Genomic DNA, 27188 nt, shown 5'->3' on the forward strand with positions numbered 1-27188 from the left:
CGTAGGTGCTGTTGGGGCTGCTTGTGCTGCTGTACCCATGGACACTGCATGACGCTGGGAAGCGGGCCCTTATCTTCTTGAGTGCCTTGACATTAGCTGTGCTGGTACTAGGTTGGCATGCTGACTTTAACTGGGATTGCCCACCCCACCTCCTGTGCCACTTGGCTCAAAGCAGCACCAGCCCTACTTTTATATGCACAGACCAATCCTGCGGGAAGAAAATAAAAGTGAGCGGCCGCGCTTGTGAGATAGCACGGAAAAAATGAAACTGAGGCGGCCACGGGAAAAAAAACAGAGGTAACAAACGATACGTTACAAAAGGAAACAAGCCATCTGTTATTCACTTACACGCGTATTCACAAACCATTACAGAATAAATAGGTGATTTAATGTTAGACAATGGCTAAAAAACGTTCGAGTAAAGAAAACATTTGCTATGCAAGCGAGCACTTGAAAAATACATTGCAAGCTTCCCAGGCGCAGGACTTACTTCCCGTCTTCTTGTGGAAATCTATAAATCCTATTGCCTCTGTTTCACTTCCGACTCGAAAAACATGACAGGACAAGCTTCTGTGATCTGCAACACGGCGGGCAGGGGAGGGGCGGAGCGGGGAGAGGGGAGAGGTGCGACACGGCAGGCAGGGGAGGAGAGTAGGAGGAGGAGGGGGGAGGAGAGGAGGGGAGGCACGGCCTAGCGGCCGTGCGCTTCAAAGTAGATAAACAAGATTCTGTGATCTGCGACACGGCGGGCAGGGGAGGGGGCGGAGCGGGGAGAGGGTGTGAAAACAGCAGGGGCCTGGAGTGCGGCTGAGGGAACTGATGTGCACGTGCTTTTAAGCTCAATGCACATGCGCATTGAGCTTAAAAGTCACGGGCACTGCAAGGAATCGCCACGATTCCTTGCAAGTTAGTTAAAGAGTGGTTAAGCCGCAATAGTCTCGCAAGCTCGATGCGCATGCGCATCGACAGGCGAGACCTAAAAATCAACAACAATAATACTGTCATTACTGGTAACAATAAAAATACTAATGCTGCCACGAAGAAGAAGAATAACATGGCATTAATAAAACAATAATTATAACAAATATAGTGGGAGCTGTTCCAGCAGAATGTAAAATGTTATGTATTACAATTGTTGAAAGTAGGCTGAGACCATGAATCATGAAAGGAGAATTCTCAAGTTATTCATGGTGCCTTTCCCCTCCCTCAACAATGTTAATAAATAGAATATTATACTCTGCTCATCTGTATACATGGTTTATGACATTTTATTAGTTTCAAGAAAAGCAGTTTCACCCAAAAAAGGATGCAAGGGCTAACTTTTTGCAGCAAGGTAAAAAAGCACCCTGAAGAGGTATTGTGGCTATTAGAAGAGCTGCAGTAAAAAATGTCAGCTTTGCTGTACTGTGGCAATAAACTTCAACTTGAATGTTGCAGTGTAGTAATAAATGTGTGAATATGTGTACATTATTACAATTGTTTCAAATGACTAGAGTTATTGATGCCCTGGCATAAATATATTTGTATTTTTACAAAGGGTGGAGGAGGAAAATCGAAAAGCAATGATGAACATCCTGATACATAGCATCACACACAAAAAGTACTCCTTGTTGGGGTGCGACAAGTTTGATAACTTATCAGCAAAGGGATCCCAAGGCTGTCGTCATTTACAGGACAGAAAGTCTTCAGCCACCCAATAGATAGCATGTTTTATCACTGGGCCCCTCCTTGCACTGGCTCAAAGGGATCCTAAGTTAGAGGAGTTCATGAGGTGTTGTTATTGGGGTTGGGTGGGTGCTTCCTGATGAGCACCCTTGGGTTTTTAGGGTATTGTGACAAGTTGCAGAGTGTGAATGACTTATTGTACTTATTGGTAGATAAAATTAATTTTACTGGGTCCAAAATGGTAGAGATAAAAGAGGGGGGGTAATACAACCCACTTCAATCAATCAAACAAGACACATATAACGCGCACTACATACCCGTGAGGGTCTCAAGGCGCAGCGGGGGGGATGCTGCTAGTGATCGAAGAAGAGCCAGGTCTTGAGGAGTCTTCTGAAGGTCAGTAGGTCTTGGGTCTGCCGTAGGTTAGTGGGGAGGGTGTTCCAGGTCTTGGCGGCGAGGTGGGAGAAGGATCTGCCACCGGCGGTCGTTCTTCAGATGCGGGGGACTGTGGCGAGGTCGGAGCTGGCGGGTGGGGGTGTAGAAGCTGAGTTGTCTGTTGAGGTATGCTGGGCCGGTGTTGTGGAGAGCTTTGTGTGCGTGGATGAGGAGCTTGAAGGTTATCCTCTTGTTGATGGGGAGCCTGTGCAGGTCTCTCAGGTGGGGTGTGATGTGGCTGCAGCCGGGGATGTCGAGGATCAGACGTGCTGGGGCATTCTGGATGCGTTGTAGTCGTCTCAGGAGATAGGCCGACGTTCCTGCGTACAGGGCGTTTCCGTAGTCCAGTCTGCTGGTGAGGAGGGCATGGGTGACTGTTCTTCTAGTTTTGGTGGGGATCCACGTGAAGATCCTGCGGAGCATTCAGAGGGTGTTGAAGAAGGATGAGGAGACGGCGTTGACCTGCTTAGTCATGGAGAGGGTGGAGTTGAGGATGATCCCTAGGTTGCGTGCATGGTCGGTGGGTGTCGGGGCTGTTCCTAATGTATTCGGCCACCAGGAGTCGTCCCAGGTTGAATGGGTGGAGCCGAGAATGAGGACCTCCATCTTGTCAGAGTTCAGCTTCAGTCGGCTGTTCCTCATCCAATCTGTGACGGCCTTCATTCCTTCGTGGAGGTTAGTTTTTGCGGTGTGAGGGTCTTTGGTGAGAGAGAGGATCAGCTGGGCGTAGGAGATGATATTGAGGTTGTGCTGTCGGGCGACATGGGCGAGGGGTGCCATGTAGATGTGGAGCAGCGCGGGGCTGAGGGAAGAGCCCTAGGGTAGCCGCAGATGATCTTGGTGGCATTGGAGCGGAAGGAGGGAGGCGGACGCTCCAAGTTCTCCACTTGGAGGGAGGTCAACATGTTTCTGTTTATAAGTACCCTCAATTGAAGTTTGAGGAATTCTTTGGGATGCATCGACCGGCTCCACCATTGGAATCTGTGTAGAAGGAGTATTTAGAAAAGTGTTCTAACCAGTGATGAAAAATAGATTAATGCCAAGGCAGCAAAAGAACTTGATTAATCAACATGTAATGTAAAGCACATGTACCAATGAACACATATTAACACATTTTTTTATCACAGTGTGAAGGTCGAATTTTAGTTTACCATCATCGAAGAGCAAAATGATCAGAAAAACAATGTTTCCTGCCTCACAGATTGCATGTTACAATAAGTCTCTTAGAAGTCATGAGGATTATTCGATGTGATTTTACCGTACTGCACACATTGAACACTGGGAATCTTGATTTTTGTTAGATGCGTTTCAGTATTACAAATATATATGAAAAAATGCCATGGCATAAACCATAATGCAGGTGTGCAGAGTGGAATATGCTATTAGCATTGTGAGGGAGGGAGGAGCATCCAGGCCAATTTGAGCCTTCACTTCTTGAGAGTCATGGCCTCTTCCCACCCTCAGCACTGGCAATAAATAGGATAGTATGCTCTGAGCACCTAAGTATATTTAATATATTGCAATTTGCCACTGTAGTTATAGTTAGGTCAGTGTTAAGATAGAAAATTAAAAAGGAGGGGGTAGTCCCAAAAATTGGTAATTTCCATTTTAATTCCCATAGAAAAGTTTGCTCTCCTAGACAGTAACATCTGCTAAATAGAATTACACCAAATTTGGCTCAGTGTCGCTTTGCGAACCCTCCTCCCTCCCTCCCAACCAAATGGGCTTGAAGATAATAACCCACTTATTTGTCATTTTAAGATTTTTTTTAGGATTCAAAACTGATCAGAATTAAGTATTTTTTTTTATTTTGGGTCTGAGAAGGTACCACTAGATATCTCTAATGTTTAACATAATCATGGCAACTGCAGGCCACAACTTTAAATGCTAATTTCTCTAAAACTAGTGAAATATAGTTTAGTGAACAAACTATAACTTGAAACATGTACATTGACTATTTCTTCACCTTTTATATCACTCATGATATGTTAAATGACATCAGTGATAACATGTTAAATGGCATCAATGATTACATCACTGATGACATTATCCATGATGCTCTAATTCACAAATCTCCATAAACCCATACATCATTGAAAACAAAAAAAGACAATTTTAGTAGAGTGTCATGCACAGGCAAAAATGACTGATTACACGTATGAGAGGTTACAATAGACATACAGTATATACTGAACCCACGTGTGGCTGTGTATGGCAGCGGTCATATGGTTGATGGTTTATCTACCAGTAAAATGTCATATGCAAGCAATACTGCTTCTTAAACAAGGTAAAGGCTGCATATACCTGGTGTAGGTAGCAAAACCACATTTAAAAGCAGACTATGCCTTATTAGCAGTTTGTTGCCAAATATATGTGAGAAAAGTACAAGTTTCTTGGCACAATAGTTTAACCACTTGTAAATGTCAGGCCACAAGATCCTGTGAAAATGTTGTCATATAGAGCTACAGACAAATGTTATTTTAAGTGAAGGGTTATTTGGAGTTTATGTTCAGATGTGGATCTTCGAATTTTTCAAGAATATACAATTTAATGGTGACCACTCACACATTTTTAACTGTCATCTTAAGCATGGCTCTAATATTGTATGTCATTCTGCTCAACTCAGCAATCAATGTAGTGTATTTTACAAAACAACTGAGGTTTGTCTATTGCACCTTGCCAAAGGTGGTTTATCATTGACTAATGCATACATATCAACCTTTCCACTGCAAATTTTGAGTCTTGAGACTTGTTTTGGTGGGTGTTCCAACAGTGAATTAATAATAATCACTTTTTGTCGGTGGTCAAATTTTAAAAAGTATGTAAATCCATTAAAATCTAAAGAGACTTTTTGTATCTTAAGTGAGTGAATACGACTTAAAGAAGGTTAATGTCCAGCAAAAGAGGGTGAGTTGAAATATATGCAGAGTCACGGGAATTATATGAATGTGCTGCTGTGGCGAAATTTGCATATTTATAGATTTGAAGCATTTGCCATATAATCCATTATCTTCTGCTTATTCTGCAGATTTTAACAAAAAAATACATTTGTTTCTAACTCAAATAGTTAAAACATTCCTAAAAATGCAGTGACAGGTGTAGACGAGCAGTGTAAAGCCAGTGGCAAAGCTGGACAGGTCACCTTTTTGTTGCTTACTGATATATTAGGATATTAAACTGGTATTAATATGGTGCAACCACTGCCCAGATGAAACATGAAGTAATACTACTACAAACTGTGCATGATTATACCACAAAAAGTGCCTTTTCTTGCCACATAATTTACTTATCCCTGCCACATAATCTGGCCCTCTCCTGCTGCATAATTTACATGGCCCTGCATATATGCAATCGCTATTGCACAATATCAAGAGTAATATCCATTCTCTGATTATTACTTGTAACGGATTGGTCTCATTTTTTACTTATTGAATTACTTCCAGCCTACACAGCATGCAGCACGCTTACACAATCAGTGGTGTAATCAATGATGTCATCAATGAAGTAATTTGAGATGTAATCAGTGATGTCATCAATTATGTAATTTAACGGTCATGAGTGCTGTAATATGTGAGGTCATAGGCAGGGCCATTGGAATTATGTGCATAATACAGCACATTATGGATAGTATTATTTTATTATTAGAAATTTTTGTCACTTGCTAACTCTCTCTCTCTGGACATAGGTTGCACCTCATTAGTACCAGTTTAACATTAAAATACAGGAATAAGTATTATAATGGTGACAAGCACATCTTTGCTAAGAGCCTTATAATGTGTGTCAAAACGCGTGGCAACGTTTTAGTAACTTTTGAACCCATCAAGCTAGAAAAAAATGTTGATTGTTAAAATCTGCAGATTCTGCAGCAGATGATGGATTATGTAGCAAATCCATATTTATACAAAAAAACGCTGTGGCCAAACACTCATAAGCTATGCATAATACGGGTGTCATTAACCCCCAACTATAACATACCTTTGTTTTTTCAGTGCATTTCTGTGTTTTTTAACATATGTTAAGATCGGATTACCAAACACAACCATAACATTGTATTGATCTTTGTTTTTTTCAGTGATTATACTATAATGTTTTAATCTTTGTTCTTTCCAATATATATATATATATATATATATATAACCGTGGCGGTCACCACTATAGTTAAATGTAAGTCATACTTTCAATAAGAAAAGTGCTTTTGTTGGCTAATAAATTTGCCTTCATTTGACAAATCTTCATGAAATTTCCCCAAAAATGTTTATCCACCTCGCCTTCTCCCTGAAAAATTACAGGTGACCCATCTAGGAGGTCGATAAGAAAGGGGGGTTCCTAAAACGTTTTTTCCCATGCAATTTCCATAGCATAAATTGAACAGCGATACTGAAACTGAACAGAATTACACCAAATTTGACAGAAAGATAGATCTTTACAGTGAAAAAGTGCTTTTTGTGATTTGGTGTACAGACGTTTTAAAGAAATTTAAATTTGGAAAATAGACAACATTTTTTGTTGTGGGAACCCCACACGAAAATCGGCAAAATAAGCATTTTGGTTGGCAGGGGCCGCAGAAACAAGAGCATTCCTCTGAGGTCAAGAGTGATCCCAAGGGACCAGGAACTCTGTTTAGTTGGTTGCAATGTTACAGCCACTGTTACAAGATTTAGGATTCAACCCCAGAGTGCCCCTCAAAAAAGCACATAGAATATGGCATGGTAGGAGGGTAGGGGTACCTTGACCTCATAGCCCCATTGGGGGGGGGGGCTGCGGGGTCTAATAAAGTAGAAAAATATATATTTTTGTTGTCATTGTGATGACAACATGGAAGGTAACATGGCTCCCTGTGTGACTCCAAGGAACCCAAGTGTGCTCCATCGCAAACCCCTTTGATGCTACTTGAACATCTTAAACTCAGGATGGGATTAGAAGGCACAGTCCTCGACTGGTTCAGATCCTACCTCCATAACCAAACTCAGAGATTTCTAGTCAATGGCGACCTGTCCGCTCCCTCCGTGGTCACGGTGGTAGTCCCTCAGGGATCAACATTGTCCCCAACCCTCTTCAATCTATATCTAGAACCCCTTACCGAAGTCCTGCGCAATGCAAATATCTCCTTCCATATGTACGCTGATGACACTCAGATCTACATAAAAAACTCATCTCTTGCAGTGATCCTCACCCTGAATGAAGCCCTGAAGCTGACCGTCAGATGGCTCTCCTTCAACCAACTAAAACTAAATGCCAAGAAAACTGAGTTCCTTCTAATCTCCCCACCCAAGAACAACCCCGACATCCAGACATGGATTAATGCCATCACAGCCTTAAACTGTTCCCCGACCATTGTGAATTCAGCCAAATCTCTGGGAATTACCTTGGATTATAACCTAAATATGCGAGATCACATCAACACAATGGCGAAATCGGCCAGATTCCACCTGAGCTACCTATGGAAATTGAAACCCTTTCTAGACGCTCCGGACCTAAAACTCGCTGTCCAATCATTAGTCATCTCTCGACTGGAATACGGTTGCTCCACCCTCTCTGGCTTACCTAAGATCTCGCTGGCACCCTTAAAAGCCTGCCTCAACGCAGCCGCCAGACTACTTACAGGCTCAAAAAATTTCGATCACATCACTCCTCACTTGAAAGCGTTAAACTGGCTCCCCTTCGAGGCGAGGATTCACCTCAAGCTGGCATGCATCACGCACAAGGCCCTTCACTCTAACTCTCCTGCGTATCTTGCACAGAAGCTTGTGTTATCTGGAGAAAACAGAAACTCAAGATCGACCAAGGCCCTCCTACTCCAGCCTGCACGCTTTAGGAAAATAAAAACCTACAATCGGGCTTTCATGGAACTGCACCAAGAATATGGAACTCCCTCCCTCCCGACATTAGAAAAATCCCTTCCTTTGCTCGCTTCAAAAAAGAGGCCAAGGCCTTTCTCATGGGTAAATTCCTTGGCTAATCTCGTTCCCTCAGCCACCTGAGAGACTATTGCCTTATCCTGCATCCTTGTACATTACCTTTCTTGTTCATTGTATTATATTTGTCCTGCTGTATAGCCTATCCTATCCCCCAGGTACAGTACCTGTTTGCTACCCTGTCCCACCTTCATCCCCCTGATTTCCTGTAAGCTCTCCTATGTACTAATTTTTATCGTTTTACCTATTTTTTTGTTGTGCTATGACCTGCCGTGTCCCTGTATTACTCTATTGTATCTGTAAAGCGCTCTGATACCCTCACGGGTCATGTTCGCGCTCTATAAAACCTTAAAATAAATAAATAAATAAATAAATCAAGCAGAAGTCACACAGGACTGGAAAAAAAAGAATGTGTGGTGGGCCACCCAAGGAGATTGACTCCCACTGGAGGATGAGAGTGGCGCCTGCAGTTGCTCTGTGTGGCAGTGGTGTCGGTAGCTACAAGTTTATTATAATGAACTATTACTTTATGTTAAAAAAAATAGAAATTCACTAAAAAAAATCAAAGGCTAAAGTGGACTTTTATGTAAAATAGGTAGCAAGATTTTACCGTACGTTTTTTTTTAATCACTACGAAAAACAAAGGTTAAAGTGGAGTTATACGTAGGTCTTCTAATAATAACATTTTAAAAAACTACAATTTTAAAAACAAACAAACAAACACTGAAATGTACAAGTTTTACATAAATTACCTAAATATTAATTGCATTGATGTGATGCACTGCTTATTACCTCACATATCACATCACTGATGACATGTCTAATGTCTAATCTATGGCCGTTCAAATTATACTTAGGCCATTTATGCATAGCTGGTGATTTTTTGTTTTTTTTATTGGTTTTAAAATGATTGTTTTATTAATATGAGAAGACTAATGTACAACACCACTTTCACCTTTGTTTTTTTCAGAGAATTCGTGAGTTTCTTTTAACGCATGTTAAAATATTTATACCTTACTTACGTATAGCTTCACTTTAACTTTTGAGTTTTCCAGTGAATTTATATTTATGTACATATATCACTAAAAAAACAAAGGTTACAGGGACGTTATTGTTAGTTTCAGATTGTACACACATAAAACCATAGAAATTAACCAATTATAGTTATCTCAAGAACAGGGGCGTAATACAGCCCCTGCAGCCCCCACAGTGCGGGGGGCCCCCTCAGCACAATACTCAGGCCCAATAGCTCCAAGTTTAATCTGGAGCAGGGGCCCCTTCATGTGCGTGGCAGGGGGCCTCCCTCAACTTTCGTTACGCCACTGCTCAAGAAACTATACCTTGTGCTCTAAGGTAACTATAACTCTTGGGCCAACCATGCACACTTTTCTCATCAACAATTTTATTGCAAATGTTGCAGTGATATTATCAATTTTGTCTTAGATGCCATGACTGATGTAATATGTGGGGTAATTAGCAGTGCATGACATGGCGAGGGCAAGAGTTATAGTTACCTTAGGTCACACGTTATAGTTTCTGATAGTGAATTTCTAGCTTTTTTATTCTATTTCCTAATTATTATGTCCCTGTAACCTTTGTTTATTTTTTGTGAATTCCTACAGTTTTGTAATGCTATTTCCTAATTATACTGTCCCTTTAACCTTTGTTTTTTTCAGTGAATTTCAAGTTTTCTTTTACATAATGAAATATTTTATTACTTGACATTAATACAACAGCTGCCGCACACAGCCTCCAGCCAATCCCCCACATGCAGTCAACCCCACGCTGCCCATGTCCTTTGATCACAGTAGGGGGGGTTGGCCAAAAGCCCTGTCCCACCCCCCAAAGGCAGCCAACCCACGGGCCCCTCCCTGGGCAGCTTGTGGCCCCAGGGACCACATCATCCAGGGCTGGCTCATTTTTTAGGGATTGGGGTATGCGCCTCTCCTCTCATCAAGCCAATTTTGGCTCCAGAGACCCCATCTCTTGGGGCACGGCAAACAACACCCACAACACTACGATTGGGGGCCTTTGGGAGGAGCCTTGAGATCCCCTGCCAACATTGGCCTGGGGAGGGGGACCACATGCAATATCCCCCCCAAAAAATAAATATATGGATTGGTTCCCCGGGACCTGGCCCACCCATGGGGTTGTACAAAAAAATGTGCAGTAGACCATGCTTGTTTGGCTTTTTACATTTTGCTGTGGAGCCTCTGTGAATTTGGAGCAAAATCTATACTACTATTATAAAGCGAGAACTGGAAACCTTTGAGGCGGGTAAACTCGAAAAGTACACCACCAATCACAACACCCAATACAGCGTTGGAAAGGGGAGGTCCAGGAGATGGACATAGGCAATACAGCACCACACCATATACATTTAGGGGGGAAGAATGTTAGGGGAAAAGTAGTCCGGGCGTATGCATACAGTGATATGCACGCGGCGTTCCAGAGGCGCAATGGCGTGTGGGCATGGCGTTACGTAAACGCGGCATTAGGTGTCCGGACAGAGCGCTGGAAGGAGCACGGGACCGACACAAGTGCCCAGCTGATGGAGTGCCCAGCGCGGGAAGGAGCGGCGGGGAGGAGCTGCGATGCTGGTCAGTACTGTCGCGCTAAATGTTTGAAAGGAAACCCATGCGTTATGAGGCTGTGGAGTCATTCGCTGCAGCGGGCTGCAGGCTGCATATTTTCCAATAGCTGGAGTGCCCAGCGCGTGGAGGAGCAGCGATGCAGGTGGGGGAGGAGCGGCGATGCGGGTCAGTACTGTCGCACTAAATGTTTGAAAGGAAACCCATGCGTTATGAGGATGTGGAGTCAATCGCTGCAGCGGCCTGCAGGCTGCACATTGTCCAATAGCTGGTACACCTGAGCTCCTTCAGGGTGTAATTGAGGGGACTTGGGTTTCAAAAAGGCATAATTTAAGCCCACGGTGTGAACTTGACAGGCTGTAATCAAACACACACTGTCTGCTCAGGAGGCAGCCCGGCTCCCTCCATCCGATCATATGCACACCGCAGTATGACAGGCAGCTGGGAAATATGTGGGGTTCTCATGGAGCGAATTTAGGATCCGAAGAAGCCAGTGGGCCGTGGTTCACGGAAATTGTAGCTGTGTGTTGTGTGCACGTGTTTTCTATCACGCAGTACTGGCTGAACCCAATATCCTGAATGGACGTGGTTTGTGACGATGTTTAATAAATCCACATTTGTAAAGCGCACAATCACCCGTAAGGGTCTCTAGGCGCTGGGGGCCGTCGGGAAGATTAAGCAAGCTATTGCCCAGAGTCATATGGTGCTGGGCTAATCTGCCGCCGGTGCCGGGGATCGAACCGTGATCCCCAGATTCCGGAGTCAGTCGCCCTGGCCGCGGCGCCACACCTCTTCTCTGCTCTACTTTTACATAAACTACATTTTGCACAGATTTTAAAATGCGTGATGTTGGTGAGAAGTTTACGATTGGGATTTTTTTGCGGCGGGGAGGAGCGGCGAGGCTGGTGGGGGAGGAGCGGCGATGCTGCTGAGTACTCTTGCAAAGCCTACCCGGACAACGTCGGGACGGGCTGCTAGTTTAAAAATAAAGGAAAACATTTTTGCCCCAAGTAAGGTGGTCCCTGTGGGACCCCACTACCAGGCCTAGTGGGTCTGGGAATTCCTACCCGGCCCCCTTATAAGGGTTTTTTCATTTTTTTTGGGAACTCGGATGAATCCATGCCCCAAGATGGCTGCCACTGCTTCCTGGTTGAAGCGGTGACAGCCAATCACTGCATTTCTGTTGGTGCATGGCTCCATGGATCATCCGCAGAGGATCTGCATCTCTAGATATACATAAATCATTTTTTCTTCAATAACTCCAAAACTACTGAACAGATTTACACCAAATGACAAAAGCTCTATTTCTAGACCACGATCTAGCTTTCTGCCAAATTTGGTTTAATTTCATTCAGCAGTTCGGGCTGTAGTTGTGTCTAAAATACCTATGGGAAATTGCATGGGGAAAACAAAATTTTGGGACACCCTTTTCCTAGGCTCCCGTTAGATGAATCATCCCGAAACTTCCAAGACAGCCGCTGAAGTGGGCTGCAGGCTGCATATTTTCCAATAGCTGGAGTGCCCAGCGCGTGGAGGAGCAGCGATGCAGGTGGGGGAGGAGCGGCGATGCGGGTCAGTACTGTCGCACTAAATGTTTGAAAGGAAACCCATGCGTTATGAGGATGTGGAGTCAATCGCTGCAGCGGCCTGCAGGCTGCACATTGTCCAATAGCTGGTACACCTGAGCTCCTTCAGGGTGTAATTGAGGGGACTTGGGTTTCAAAAAGGCATAATTTAAGCCCACGGTGTGAACTTGACAGGCTGTAATCAAACACACACTGTCTGCTCAGGAGGCAGCCCGGCTCCCTCCATCCGATCATATGCACACCGCAGTATGACAGGCAGCTGGGAAATATGTGGGGTTCTCATGGAGCGAATTTAGGATCCGAAGAAGCCAGTGGGCCGTGGTTCACGGAAATTGTAGCTGTGTGTTGTGTGCACGTGTTTTCTATCACGCAGTACTGGCTGAACCCAATATCCTGAATGGACGTGGTTTGTGACGATGTTTAATAAATCCACATTTGTAAAGCGCACAATCACCCGTAAGGGTCTCTAGGCGCTGGGGGCCGTCGGGAAGATTAAGCAAGCTATTGCCCAGAGTCATATGGTGCTGGGCTAATCTGCCGCCGGTGCCGGGGATCGAACCGTGATCCCCAGATTCCGGAGTCAGTCGCCCTGGCCGCGGCGCCACACCTCTTCTCTGCTCTACTTTTACATAAACTACATTTTGCACAGATTTTAAAATGCGTGATGTTGGTGAGAAGTTTACGATTGGGATTTTTTTGCGGCGGGGAGGAGCGGCGAGGCTGGTGGGGGAGGAGCGGCGATGCTGCTGAGTACTCTTGCAAAGCCTACCCGGACAACGTCGGGACGGGCTGCTAGTTTAAAAATAAAGGAAAACATTTTTGCCCCAAGTAAGGTGGTCCCTGTGGGACCCCACTACCAGGCCTAGTGGGTCTGGGAATTCCTACCCGGCCCCCTTATAAGGGTTTTTTCATTTTTTTTGGGAACTCGGATGAATCCATGCCCCAAGATGGCTGCCACTGCTTCCTGGTTGAAGCGGTGACAGCCAATCACTGCATTTCTGTTGGTGCATGGCTCCATGGATCATCCGCAGAGGATCTGCATCTCTAGATATACATAAATCATTTTTTCTTCAATAACTCCAAAACTACTGAACAGATTTACACCAAATGACAAAAGCTCTATTTCTAGACCACGATCTAGCTTTCTGCCAAATTTGGTTTAATTTCATTCAGCAGTTCGGGCTGTAGTTGTGTCTAAAATACCTATGGGAAATTGCATGGGGAAAACAAAATTTTGGGACACCCTTTTCCTAGGCTCCCGTTAGATGAATCATCCCGAAACTTCCAAGACAGCCGCTGAAGTGGGCTGCACACTCGTTTTGAAAAGTTTGTGAAGATTCGTCAAACAGCACCAAGGTATTAGCAAAACAACAAATTAGTACAATTTTAGCCGACTGTGTATTGAAGCGTGTAATCATACATATAGGTTCAGATGTTCCACACTTGTGTTACCCTTTTCCTATTTAAAAATAAATTGATAGGTCTTTTTTAAATCGTTTGACCTTGTCATTCCTGTCATTGTATTTATCGTGACAGTAAGAGGGGTTGACGCACAGGGAGGTTGCTTGGTACATTGTTACTTTAGCCTCAACCCTATACATAATTCACATGCTCAATTGTTTTATTTACAACGTTAGGCCTGTGTTCCCTGTTGTGCTGTTTTAAAGAGTGACTATTTGCATTTGACATGGTATTCACAATGAATTGTGCTACATGCTAAGATGGCCGACAAAGTAACAATGCATTGAAGCACTCATTACCCTTCTTTCATGTCTACTATGGTTTTTAACTTTCACGTGCATTTTTCACTTTATATTGGTGGAACTTTATCAAAGGTATTGACATTGACAAAGCCAGAGCGGCGAAAAGCATCTGTCAAACGCTTGGAGGGGGATTTTTCATTCATGAAATAAACACATTTTTGTACAGACTTGCTGTTTGCTCCTTTTTGTGTCGGCTGACACGATTTCAGCGTACTGTGCTGTAAAGTTTACGCGGCTCACCACCGGGTTTTGGAGGCACCCGAGGTGTGTGGAGCGACAACGGTACACATATATACATATATATATACACACACACACACAATCGGAGGCACTAGCCGAAACGTGTCTGTGTATACATAAATATACATGTATGTATATAGTGCTTTAAATTGGCCAGTACTCATCGGTACTGAGTACCACCACTTCTCAGTGTTCTACCCTTGAGTACCGGAACTTCTCCTTGTGCTAGAAGAGTACCGGTACTCCTAGTAGCAGCTGGGCTCCAGCTCTGTGGTATGGATTGGGTAGCTCAGATACTGCAACAAATGAAGCACTACTCTGACAGTTGACAGACAGTTTATTCCAGTGCTAGGTTCCTGCTGCAGCCTTCCATTCTTACTGACAACGCAAATGAATTGAGATGTGGCCCGACAGCTAGCATTCCAGATAATGAAATTGTTGTGCTGTCAGTTACAATGTAATGCTGTAGCTGCAACCTAGCACTGGAATACTGTCAGAGCGCCCATCGTACTACGGGCAAGTTCAGCTCATATGTGCAGGAAGTACTTGGTTTTTTTTTTATTTTAAAAAGCACAAACTTACCCAGAGGGCATTAAAGTGATTTTCATGAGAAGCACAAGTTCTAAATGAAAGCATAATTTTATTGTTTTTATGGCACAGGGAGGTCAAATACCAGCGTCGGCTCAACATCCTGTGACTCTGGGCAAATCACTTAATCACCCAGTGCCATAAAAACAAAAAAGTATGCTTTCATGTAAAACTCCAGTTTCTCATGTAAATCGCTTTAATGTCCATGGGCCAAGTGCCTGCTTTATAAAGGTGTAAAAAATACCTATGTCCTAAACATATGAGCCGAACATGGCTGATGGGCACTTGTGTGCTTTACATGAAAGGCGAAAATTATGACTCTACAGCCACGCCCCCATCAGACCCACCTCAATCAATTTGGTGAATGCCAGCACTTCTCTTTTTCCATTTAAAGCAGGTTGTATATATATATATATATATATATATATATATATATATATATATATATATATATATATATATATATATATATATTACCTACTGGCGGTCGCCAGTAGGTATATATAGTTAGGATTTTTTCTCTATGGGATTTTTGGAAATTCTATGTCGAATAACTTTGGCGTTTGAGGACGGAATTGGCTGAAAGTTTCAGGAAAATGGCACATTTTGTTTCTGAGCAGCCCCTGAAAATTTGGGGGGGTTTCGTCAAGGGGGGGCCGAGAAAAAAGGGGGGTCCCAAAACGCGTTTTTCCCATGCAATTTTCCATAGGGCGGTTGGCCTCACTTTTAGCTCAAACGGCTGAATGGATTTCCACGAAACTTGGCAAAATTGTAGGGACTGGTAGCCCGATGTGCCTTTGCTAGGTCTCAATATATGTGTTCCAGTGGATTTTGAGAAATTAACGTTCAAAAAAATATATATATCTGTAAGCGCGCTCCGGGCAGCGCCCCGGTTCGCGTACCTGACGTGTAACGGAACTTCGCGAAGCGAAGCTGATTGGCTCTCTGGTGTCTGTCAACATTCTAAACAGTCCAGAGCGGCCGCCATCTTGTCTCTCGGTAGATCGAGAGACAAGATGCGGTGAAAAACGAAGGGGGAAATGAAGGAAAGGGGGCAAGGTAGACCCCTCCTGACCCCCTAGGATTGATGAGGGGGATATTAAAGTGCCCCGTGGGGCAAAAACATTTTTTTGCGAATTTTCGCCATAGAGGCGCGTCCCGGTACGCGAACCGGGCAGCTAACTGGCAGCGTAACAGGAGTCCGCCATCTTGTGTTTTTGGAGCGTCCGGTTCGCGTACCGGGTAGCGTCCCGGTAAGCGTAACAAGAGAAACAGTAAAAAAAAATAATAATGGAATAGATTATCAAGAAAACTTTGAAAAATTGTAGGGACTGTTTGTTTGATGTGCCTTTGCAAGGCCTCAAGATATGTGCACGTGTGGATTTTGTCTAATTAAGGTTAAAAAAAATATATATATCTGTAAGCGTGCTCCTGCGCGCTTACGTTACGGGTTTTGTTTGCGCTGCAGAGCCGATACATCACGGTTATGCGACGCGTCATGAGGCGTCTCACGTGGCTACGTGATACGTCACGTAATAAAGAATATATTTTACAGATATAGATATTAGCTTTTAAAAAACCATTGAAATTCACTGAAAAAACCATAGGTTATAGACCATATATAGTTAGGAATTAGCATTTACAAAACCTTGAAAATTCACTGAAAAAACCATAGGTTATAGACCATATATAGTTAGGAATTAGCATTTACAAAACCTTATTTTACTCACACAAAACCATTGAAATTCCATATATAGTTAGTTGCACTAACTATATATCGCGCACCCGCAATCCACTGCTGATGATGTCACATATTACATCATTCATGACATGGTCAGTGACATCACTGATGACATCACTGATGACATCTCAAATGACATCACTGATGACATCACTGATGACATCTCAATTGACATCACTGATGACATCACTGATAACAACATCCAGTGACTGTATGTTTCTGTAAAGTTAAAATATGTCTTACATATTGAAGAATGAGTGGATTTATAAGTGTCTGGATGAAGGATTTAGTAGGTGCATGACTGACTGTATGAGTGAGTGATTAAATGTGTCTTACTGAGTGCATGGGTTAGTGACTAAACTGTCTTAATTTGTGCATCATTATATCTGTTGTTCTGTAAACTGCTGCATGTGTTGATCAGTAGCTATATGAGTAACTATATGGGTTATTGATTGGTTGCCCATGTATTTGTATGGGAGACTGAGTGTGTGTGTGGGTGTCTGGGAGGTGTATGACTCTGTGCATAGATGTGTGAGCAGTTGATTCACTAGATGTATGGGTTCAAAAGTGCATGTGGAAACAGCTGTATGGGCGGTTGACTGTGTGCATGAGTGTATTGGTGAGTGAATGGATATCTCAGTGCTACATGTCAAGGTAAGTACATATGTAAGACACAGTACATGTGAGAGTTGACATATATAAATAACTGTGCATAAGAGCCAGTGAATGTGTGAGTGGCTGTATGGATCATTGTGAACTTGTATCCGGGATTGTATAAGAGAGTAAATATGTGTTAGTATGTGTTTGAATAAGTAAGGTGTGTATAACTGTATAGTTGAGAAAATGGAGGTGTGATTGATTCTTTGCATGACTGACTAGGTGTGTGTGTAACTTCATGGATGAGTGACAGTCTGTGAGTGTCTGTTTACACTGAGTGTATCTAAGGTTATATTAGAGTCTGAAGAAGTTCATCGTATTATCACATGAATGATGTCATCAGTGATGTGATCAGTAATGTCAAATGAGATGTCATCAGTGATGTCATCAGTGATGTCATTTGAGATGTCATCAGTGATGTCATCAGTGATGTCATTTGAGATGTCATCAGTGATGTCATGAATGATGTAATATGTGACATCATCAGCAGTGGATTGCGGGTGCGCGATATATAGTTAGTGCAACTAACTATATATGGAATTTCAATGGTTTTGTGTGAGTAAAATAAGGTTTTGTAAATGCTAATTCCTAACTGTATATGGTCTATAACCTATGGTTTTTTCAGTGAATATATATATATATATATATATATATATATATATATAAATTCACTGAAAAAACCATAGGTTTCAGGAGTTATATAGTTAGGAATTAGCTTTTACAAAACCTTTGAAATTCACTCAAAAAACGATAAGTTTTAGTGGTGTTATAGTTAGCTGGACATTTTACTCATACAAAACCATTGAAATTGCTCCTATATAGTTAGTTGTACTAAGTATATATCGCGCACCCGCAATCCACTGCTGATGATGTCACATATTAGATCATTCATGACATGGTCAGTGACATCACTGATGACATCTCAAATGACATCACTGATGACATCACTGATGACATCATCCACGTGACAATCACATACACCTTTTCATACACTATTACAATTTTTCATCACTCTTTGTAAAATACAGAGTATCATATTTAAATCCATTGTCACAGCAATACAAGTATCTAAAAATCCACTCAGTGATTCATACATGTATACACACATCTAATCCCTTACCTGTGGATTCACTCATACATGCTGTCAATGAACAATAGAACACTATCAAAATACTTATACATCTATATCGACATTAAACAACAGCACGCATCCTATTCACATATGAAGTCATCCTACTCACTTAAGCAAACAATGGATCATACTTACATATTTACTTAGCAAAACACTTATACAAACACCACTTCTTCTATTCCTTTAGATAGTAAGTCATACTTAGTGAATTATAAAATCATTATTACAAGTATACAGTTATCCATACAGTCACTCACACAATCATTGTGTCTTATGTATACTTATTTATATACAACAACTGACACATACACTGCCTTTTATTTTTCTAGTTTGTTGGACCTGTATCTTTGAGAAATATATTTGCTCATCACCACACCCATAAAGAGATTCCCTCACCCAAACTGTTAGAACATGTAGTTTTAACTTCATATATCTACTGAATAAACTATTCACACATCTTTGGACAGTCACACACCCTCCACCGAACCACACACACTTTCACACTCCCATACAAATACTCAGTTAACTAATCAATAACCAATATAGACTTTCGCATAGCTAGTAACCAACTGTAGAATCAGTTTACACAACAACTGACAAAGTGATACAGATATTCACACAGTTTAGTTACTATCCACTATATTTAGTGAGACATTATAAATTGGTCAAGTAAACAGTCAATTACACTGCTACTAAATCCTCCATCCAAATATTTATTTATATATCCACTCATTCTTCAATGCAAATTGCTATATATATAATGCATATTTAAATAACGAAGCAAACCACATTCACTGGATGATGTCATCAGTGATGTCATCAGTGATGTCATTTGAGATGTCATCAGTGATGTCACTGACCATGTCATGAATGATCTAATATGTGACATCATCAGCAGTGGATTGCGGGTGCGCGATATATACTTAGTACAACTAACTATATAGGAGCAATTTCAATGGTTTTGTATGAGTAAAATGTCCAGCTAACTATAACACCACTAAAACTTATAGTTTTTTGAGTGAATTTCAAAGGTTTTGTAAAAGCTAATTCCTAACTATATAACTCCTGAAACCTATGGTTTTTTCAGTGAATTTCAAAGGTTTTTTTAAATGCTAATTCCTAACTATATAAGGTCTGAAACCTATGGTTTTTTCAGTGAATTTCAAAGGTTTTTTAAATGCTAATTCCTAACTATATAAGGCCTGAAACCTATGGTTTTTTCAGTGAATTTCAAAGGTTTTTTAAATGCTAATTCTATTAGCGGATAACGTTTAAATATATTAATATCCTAGTGGGGCCACCTGAGCAGCCCTAGGGGGTCAGGGTGTTTCTACCCTGCCCCCTTTTTGTGTTCTACACGTTTGTTTTTCTGCTTTCTTTTGCCTAATTCCTAACTATATAAGGCCTGAAACCTATGTTTTTTTCAGTGGATTTGCAAAGTTTTTTAAATGCTAATTCCTAATTATATAAGGTCTGAAACCTGTGGTTTTTTCATTGAATTGGCAAGGTTTTTTAAATGCTAATTCCTAACTATATAAGGCCTGAAACCTATGTTTTTTTCAGTGAATTTGCAAGGTTTTTTTAAATGCTAATTCCTAACTATATATGGCCTGAAACCTATGTTTTTTTCAGTTAATTTCAAAGTTTTTTTTAATGCTGATTTCTAACTATATAAGACCTGAAAGCCCACCAGGAATCTCCAGTATGCACCAGGGGACTGCATTGCAGAGAGGTGTAACTAAGCCACGGCCCTTTTTACACCTCTCTGCAACGCAGCCCCCGTGCATGTTTGAAGAGGGGGAACACATTCCCCCTGCATACTGGGGGCCCCTGGGGGCCAACTAGCCCACCTGGAACCTCCAGTATGCACCAGGGGGCTGCATTGCAGAGGTGTAATGAGGCTATGCCCCTTGTTACACCTCTCTGCAACGCAGCCGCCTGGCGCGTTTGCAGAGGGGGAACTAATTCCCCTTGCATAATGGGGGTCCCTGGGGGCCAACTAGCCCACCAGGAGCCTCCAGTATGCGCCAGATGGCTGCATTGCATAGAGGTGTAATGAGGCCACACCCTTTTTTACACCTCTCTGCAACACAGCCCCCGTGCATGTTTGAAGAGGGGGAACTAATTCCCCTTGCATACTGGGTGTCCCTGGCAGCCATATTGTGCCTTGTTCGAACCAAGGCACAAGAAAGCAGTGAAACAAAGGTGTGAAACTCTCAAAGGGGCCAGAGTAGAAACACCCTGACCCCCTAGGCCTGCTCAGGGGGTCCCACAAGGACCCCCAAGGCAATTTTTTTTTTTTTTTTAAAGTCGCGGGGTACAAAAAAACAATAAAAAAATATAAAACAACAATAAAAATAAAAAAACAGTTCTTTTCTCCAGGGTACGCGTACCGGTACGTGTACCGATACGTGTACCGGGGCGCGCACCCCCTCAAAAAAATAAAAAAAAATAATGAGTGTGTGTGTGAGTGGTGTGTGTGTTTGTTTTTTTCAGTGAACTCGCAAGGTTTTTTAAATGCCAATTCTATTAGCGGATAACATTTATATATGTTAATATCCGCATGGGACCACCTGAACAGCCCTAGGGGGGTCAGAGTATTTCTACAAGGCCCCCAAATCTTTTTTTTTTCTTGTAAAAAAATGAGGTACGCGTACCGGTACGCTTACCGTAAGCGTACCGCGCGATTTTCTGATTTTTTTTTTTTTGGGCCTTTGGGGTCCTTGTGGGACCCCCTGACCAGGCCTAGGGGGTCAGGATGCTTCTACCCTGCCCCCTTTTTGACTTCTACACGTTTGTTTTTCTGCTTTCCTGTGCCTCAGTCTACCGAGGCACAAGATGGCTGCCAACAGTTTCTGTTTTGGAGTGTTGACAGACATTGGCAGCCAATCAGAATGCAGCTCGCGCACTAGAGGTACGCTTACGGTACGCGCACGTACACGTACCGTAAGCATACGGGTAAGCTCACGGGTAAGCTGCTATAGATATATAAAAAAAATTTGAACCTAAATTACTCAAAATCCACTGGAGCACATATCTTGAGACATAGCAAAGGCACATCGGTCTACCAGTCCCTACAATTTTGCCAAGTTTGGTGAAAATCCATTCAGCCGTTCGAGCTAAAAGTGCGACCGACCGCCCTATGGAAATTAACATGGGGAAAACACGTTTTGGGACCCCCCTTTTATCTCGGCCCCCGCTTGACGAATCCCCCCCAAACTTTCAGGGAAGGACCCGAGCGCCGCGAGGCAAAGTTGCTGAAAAATTCAGGCAGATTCCTCAAGCGGGGCCAAAGTTATTCCCAATAGAATGTTGCGATTTCCCTATGGAAATCAATCCTAACTATATATACCTACTGGCTATCGCCAGTAGGTAATATATATATATATATACATATATATATATATACCAATGAAGACACTACGCACAATGTTGATAGTAGTATTCATCAGTGTTATAAGCTGCATTTCATTGTAGTTCTTCCTTTGACTCCGCATGTAAATGTTAATACACCAATAGACCATTATTTCTGTACTTCGTCTTGAGCTATCGGTTATGGGAATTATTGCCAGAGTAATTTGTAATATTATAAGGTGGGCATACAATCTGCTACATGCAGCCCCAGACACCTTAAGACATTTGTTAAAATTGGAGTTTTTTAGAGAGGGGTCTGGGTACACCTTTAATAAGAATATGGTAAAAGCCTTGGAGGTCTCACAATGCACGGTTGCAATTTTACAGGAGTGGACTCCAGGACATCTGAAACTGTTTTTAAAACATTTGGCCCCTAGAATTAGTTTTGAATCTGATAAAGATCACTGTTGTCAATTGAAGCACTATAAACGGTTCGCTGAACAAAAGGAATTTAAAACTTCTGTCCCTTACTTGCTTTTTCAATTAGAGCATGGCGTAAGGCGGTGTATTTTACTTTTACGTTTGGGCATACTCTCTTTAGCCACTTTCTCATCTAGCTGGGATGGTACTAATAACCCTAAAGGTATATGTGAACTTTGTAAATGTGGGCAACAAGATTTGCTCCACGTTCTATTAATTTGTCCTAATGAGAGCATAGTTAAGGCCCGCCGACGTTACCTAACCCCAATTCAACTAAAGTATAACGCTCTCTCTGCTCAAGATTTGATTACATTGTGTAACTCTCCGGTTAACGAATATGTTTGTCATAACCTGTTTAAGTTTTTAGAAAGCTTCTTGAAGCTGTTTTAAACAAGAAGTACAATCCAAAGATTTTATTCTATTCTATCAAATTCACTCTAATGTTGTCTGAGTTGGTGGCTGAACATCACCACTGTACCATCTTGTAGTGAGTTTAAAAAAGCAAAAGTGTTTATCTAAGCATTTTTATGAGTATTTGAAATTATTTTAATTTTGTATTTGTTGACCTCAGTTGAGGTCTGGTTCAAATAAAGTTTTACTTTACTACTTTCTGTACTTCACAGTCTGTACACATGACACGGAAACAAACCCTTACACAACAACAATATATTGAGTCATGCAACAAGTTAGACCGAAAAGAAGCAGAGAAATGTCTGATAAACAATAAGGTGACAGATTGGTCACTGTTATTCAATATTTGGAATCGAGGTGGTGAGGCGGGTGTAATGCAAGCGAGGACACATGTTCAGCATGACAATGGCTGGGTAACAAAATGGCAAATGCTTACTGAAAGAAAAATCGAATAGCAAGGAACTACTAAATAAAGATTTTAAAAACCATATGTTGTGTACCTCTCAGGAAAGGAACACTACTATATTCGTTTTCACCTACATGCCTATTCTCTCTAGACACACACCTAATACAAGCATAATAACATGCATACTGACATGCAAACCCATTGACACCCCTACTCACAAATCCAATACCCACATGCCTTTATATATACACATTAACAGGCTTACCAACATACATGCCAACCAACAACGCACACACATACCTACTCACTGGCATCTCTAGCGAGGGGCCCAATGCGGACTGTTGCCTAGCTCTATGTGTCCTGCCTTCCTCCCCTCCCCTGTGCCCCCCCCCACCCCCCCCCCCCCTCCGGGTTGCTATTTTTTCCAGGAGGCCACACAGAAAAAAAATAAGACACTGTACCTTGCCACGCACATTAATTTCTCCTACTGCACTCTATTGAAAGCAGAGATGCTTGTTTTAAATGTTTACATTTGAGGTTGCATGATTGTTTATAAATCTAGTCCAATTGTAAATATGCACACACATAACATGTTAGATTTAAAATGTAAGTGTGTGTGTGCATATCTCCTGTGTAGATGGCCACACCTGTTTTATATGTGGCCCAATATGTTACCAGCCTTAAAATAAACGTCAAGAGATACTAAGGGTACCCGCATGCATACACACTAATACACATACCTACATATATGCTAATACATTACAATGTGCAAATCTACAATATAGTAATATGCATACTTACATATGCACATATATAAATCATACATATACCTACTCAGTCACTAATATGCAAACCTACATACTTGATGAAGCACATATCCACACGCACTAAAGCGAGCACAGACCACACATACAAATACATACTAACACACAGAAACCCAAACACTCACGCAGTTACTGAAACACACATACTCATACATATTCTCGCCTGCACACCTGCATCAATACCGACACATATACACATACACCAACACACATACCCACATTTTCACTCATACAAACACTTCCCGACACATTGGCGCACACATACCCCAGCCACATACACACTCATTCACACACATGCCTCCTTAGTAGCACACACAGACACACCCATGGCCGAGGGGGCCGGCCCTTCTCTAAATAAGTATTCTGGCCTTTGATCCTGGCAGGTCTCCTGTGATGACGAGGGACCGAGCAGAAACGACACACACACAAATACACACAGTGTCTGGGGGATCCTGCTGCACAGCGCCACCTCTCGGCTGGATCTGGGCCGCTTCACTAGAGAAACCGCTCACCTACTTCCGTCAGAAACACCCCTCTAGAGAGCGCTCTCCATGGGACCTGCTGCCCAGCCTCCGACACAGATGGAAACAGCGGAGGTGGGGGGGGGGGAGCGAGGGGGAAATAGAAGGGCGAGAGGAGGAAGATGTGGCAGAGAGAGGGAAATGAAGAGAGTGTGTGCGAGAGAAAGAGGAGGGGAGCGGGGGAGAAAGAGAGGGAAGGAGAGCAATACAGGAGAGGGGAAAGTAGAGGGGGGGCGAGAGAGGCAGAGAAAAAAGGCGCAGAGAGAAAAAATAGCTGGAGATCGAAAGAGGGGGCTCCCCTATATAGGCATCCCCTACAGCAGCATGCCAACCCCCCCCCCCCCCTCTTCCGCCTGGACACTCTATCTTAAAGGAACGATGGGAGGTGAGCCAGGGTTTGCGCCTATATGTTGACTGTCATCCCTAAGGACACCACGGAAGGCGAATCCCTCAGCCCTCTCAACCTACACAACACCTGTGATAATTCAGACTCTTTCAGGCCCAAAGCTATAAGAACAGCTGGGACGGCAGGTATTAGTCACTTGTAATGTATTTTGAATTGTTAAATAACTGTTGATGTTCTCATCTCTAAATCAGGCACACAGCCACCATGTGGCAGACAGTATAGGTGCCGGTGCTGAGCACCGGCACGAATTAAGCACTGGGCCCCCGCCACACCCCAGTACAAAGGTCCCCTCAAGGGACGCCATGTCGTGGCCTCTCTAGCAGCAGGGTCCGCGTCCTCTCGTGCTCCTTGAACCCACCCCATGACGGAGGCTGAGAAGGGCCCCTTCACTCACGTCGTTGCGCGTGCTCTCCAGCAGCAGGGTCCGCAGCTCCTCGAGGCTGTGGTTTATGCGCTCGCGCCGCTTCTTCTCCACCACGACCTTCAGCGTCTGCCCGGAGGAAACAAAAGAAAAGGGTTACCCTCGGTCCGCCGGGCCCTGCTCGGAGCAGCTACAGGTCATCACCCCCTCAGAGCAGAACCACGATCTGAGTGACTAACATAACATACAGAGTGCAACCACTCTCCCCAGAGACGTTTAGATAACAGGGCGCAGACGGAGCCCCCAGGTAGATTCATGGAATGGCTGTCTGGAGCATCAGAAATAGAAACAGCAGGAGCTGGGCAGGAGGGCCATTACTGGGCAGAGGGAAAGGGCACGGTGAGCTCGGGGTGGCGCTGGTCACCCTCACACCAGCACCAACCCACCCACAGCAGACGCACACAGCCCGGGCTGCTCCCGCCTCCAGCCCACTGAAAGCCCCCAGGGGAGGGCTGGAGGTCTGCCTGTCACTGGGGACGCCACCGATAAACTGGTGACTCCAACTGGGGCCCGTCCCTCCCCTCTCGAAGCACATCCGCGGGGTGCAGTCTCCGGAGCTCAGCCCGCTGCCATCCCCTGAAACTCTCGTAGAGACAGGGCTGGGGGACACAGGCAGGGCCCACGGAGGTCTGGTGATCACCCCGCTCCCCAGTTCAGGGTGCACCCAGAGCAGACAGCCAGGTTATTTAAGCGACACAAACGTATGCCTCCCCTCCAGAATGGGGCGAAGGGCTCCTGACACATATCTCACTAATCTGCAAAGGCCTCGGTCTCAAAGAGGGTCCCCTGAAGGGTGGAGGATTTACCGGTCCCGAGCAGGGCTCCAGGGGTCTGGGTGATTCCTGTAGACCATGGGCAGCTCCGGCCCATAGGAACCCTTCAGAAATGGAAGGCCCGGGGCCTACGGGCCGCTTGGAGAGACCCCGATGCGCCTGGGACTCATGTTAATAAACCGGACCTCTGCAGCCCTTCTTCACTGAGGGGTCGGTGAACCCGTGAGCTCTAGGGAAGTCACATGTGTGTGTGTGGGGGGAGGGGGGGTCCCTGCCCCAGTGCGGATCTCCAGTGACCCGTTAGGCCCCCCCAGTCCGTCTTCTGTGATGGGCTCTGTGGCTAGGAGCCGTCCGGCCTCTGCTCCACGCTCGCCCTGGTCTTGCGCTCCTGTGAGGGGAGATGTTCAGAGCGGCAGCCCGGCCCACCGAGCGCGCTGCCCAGGTTCAGCACCCCCCCCCCCCCCTCCCTCACTCAACGGGTTCCTGAGGGGATTCTGGAGTTGGGACCAGACGGAGCTCTGGAAAAGTGGATGTGGTGTGAAAGGATGAGGGTGGTTCTATTACTGGGGCCTGGTTTCAGGGTTGCGGGGATGACAAATCCCCATAGTAGGCAGCCCAGAAAAAGAGCCCCGGGGGCAGCACACACATTTAATGGGCATCTTTATAAGTTGTTGTTGCGGAGGAATAACGCTCCTGCGCGCTGTGCCAGGCCCTAGGTATGGCATTTTTTTTTACTGAAAATTGGGCTTACATACGATCACGCAACCCCTACCACGTCCCCCCATCCCGCCAGCCTTGTTCATTGCTGCGTGAGGCTTGTATTAAGAATTCCCCTGCGGTATTAGCATCCCAGCAGAAAGGACCCCTTACCCACTAGAACCCGAGCCCACCCCCGAGGGGACCTTCCAGCACCCACCTTTTTCGATTGCTTGGGGCCCTCCGATTCCGCAATCTTCATGGCGCCGGCGAGGGTCCGTCCTATCGAGGGTCAGTCCAACATGAACAGCTTTAGTCTGCCCCGCGGAGGGCAGCGGGGGCTATATAGAGTAGGGGGGCCGAGTCCCTCCTCCCACTTCCTGGCTATCCGCCAATCCCATGCGCCCCTTGCTGCCCCTGCCCCTCTCACTTCAGCACACCCGCTCCTAATGCCTCGAGGTGTTTCCCATTCACACCTCTTCAGGGTTTGGGGGCTCCAGCAGCACCCCCTCCGCCGCCGCATCTGTCCCAGGCGCACTTCACACCTACTTGTAAAGTGCTCTCTCTGCACCGCTGGGCTTTG

At 44.0% G+C, this 27188-nt stretch overlaps 1 protein-coding gene across 1 annotated transcript in view; it reads right to left on the bottom strand.

The window, feature by feature from the left end:
- Window positions 1-26867, bottom strand: part of LOC144799655 (transcription factor HES-7.1-like) — a 59400-nt gene extending 32533 nt beyond the window's left edge. The window contains exons 1-2 of the mRNA XM_078671109.1: window positions 26826-26867; window positions 25110-25205 (exon numbers count right to left, since the gene is read on the bottom strand). Of these exons, the coding sequence (XP_078527235.1) occupies window positions 25110-25205; window positions 26826-26867 (138 nt within the window). The remainder of the gene's footprint in view (window positions 1-25109; window positions 25206-26825) is intronic.
- Between the last annotated feature and the right edge of the window lie 321 nt (window positions 26868-27188).

The sequence above is a fragment of the Lissotriton helveticus genome, chromosome 12, assembly GCF_964261635.1.
Source record: "Lissotriton helveticus chromosome 12, aLisHel1.1, whole genome shotgun sequence".
In the NCBI taxonomy this organism is placed as follows: domain Eukaryota; kingdom Metazoa; phylum Chordata; class Amphibia; order Caudata; family Salamandridae; genus Lissotriton; species Lissotriton helveticus.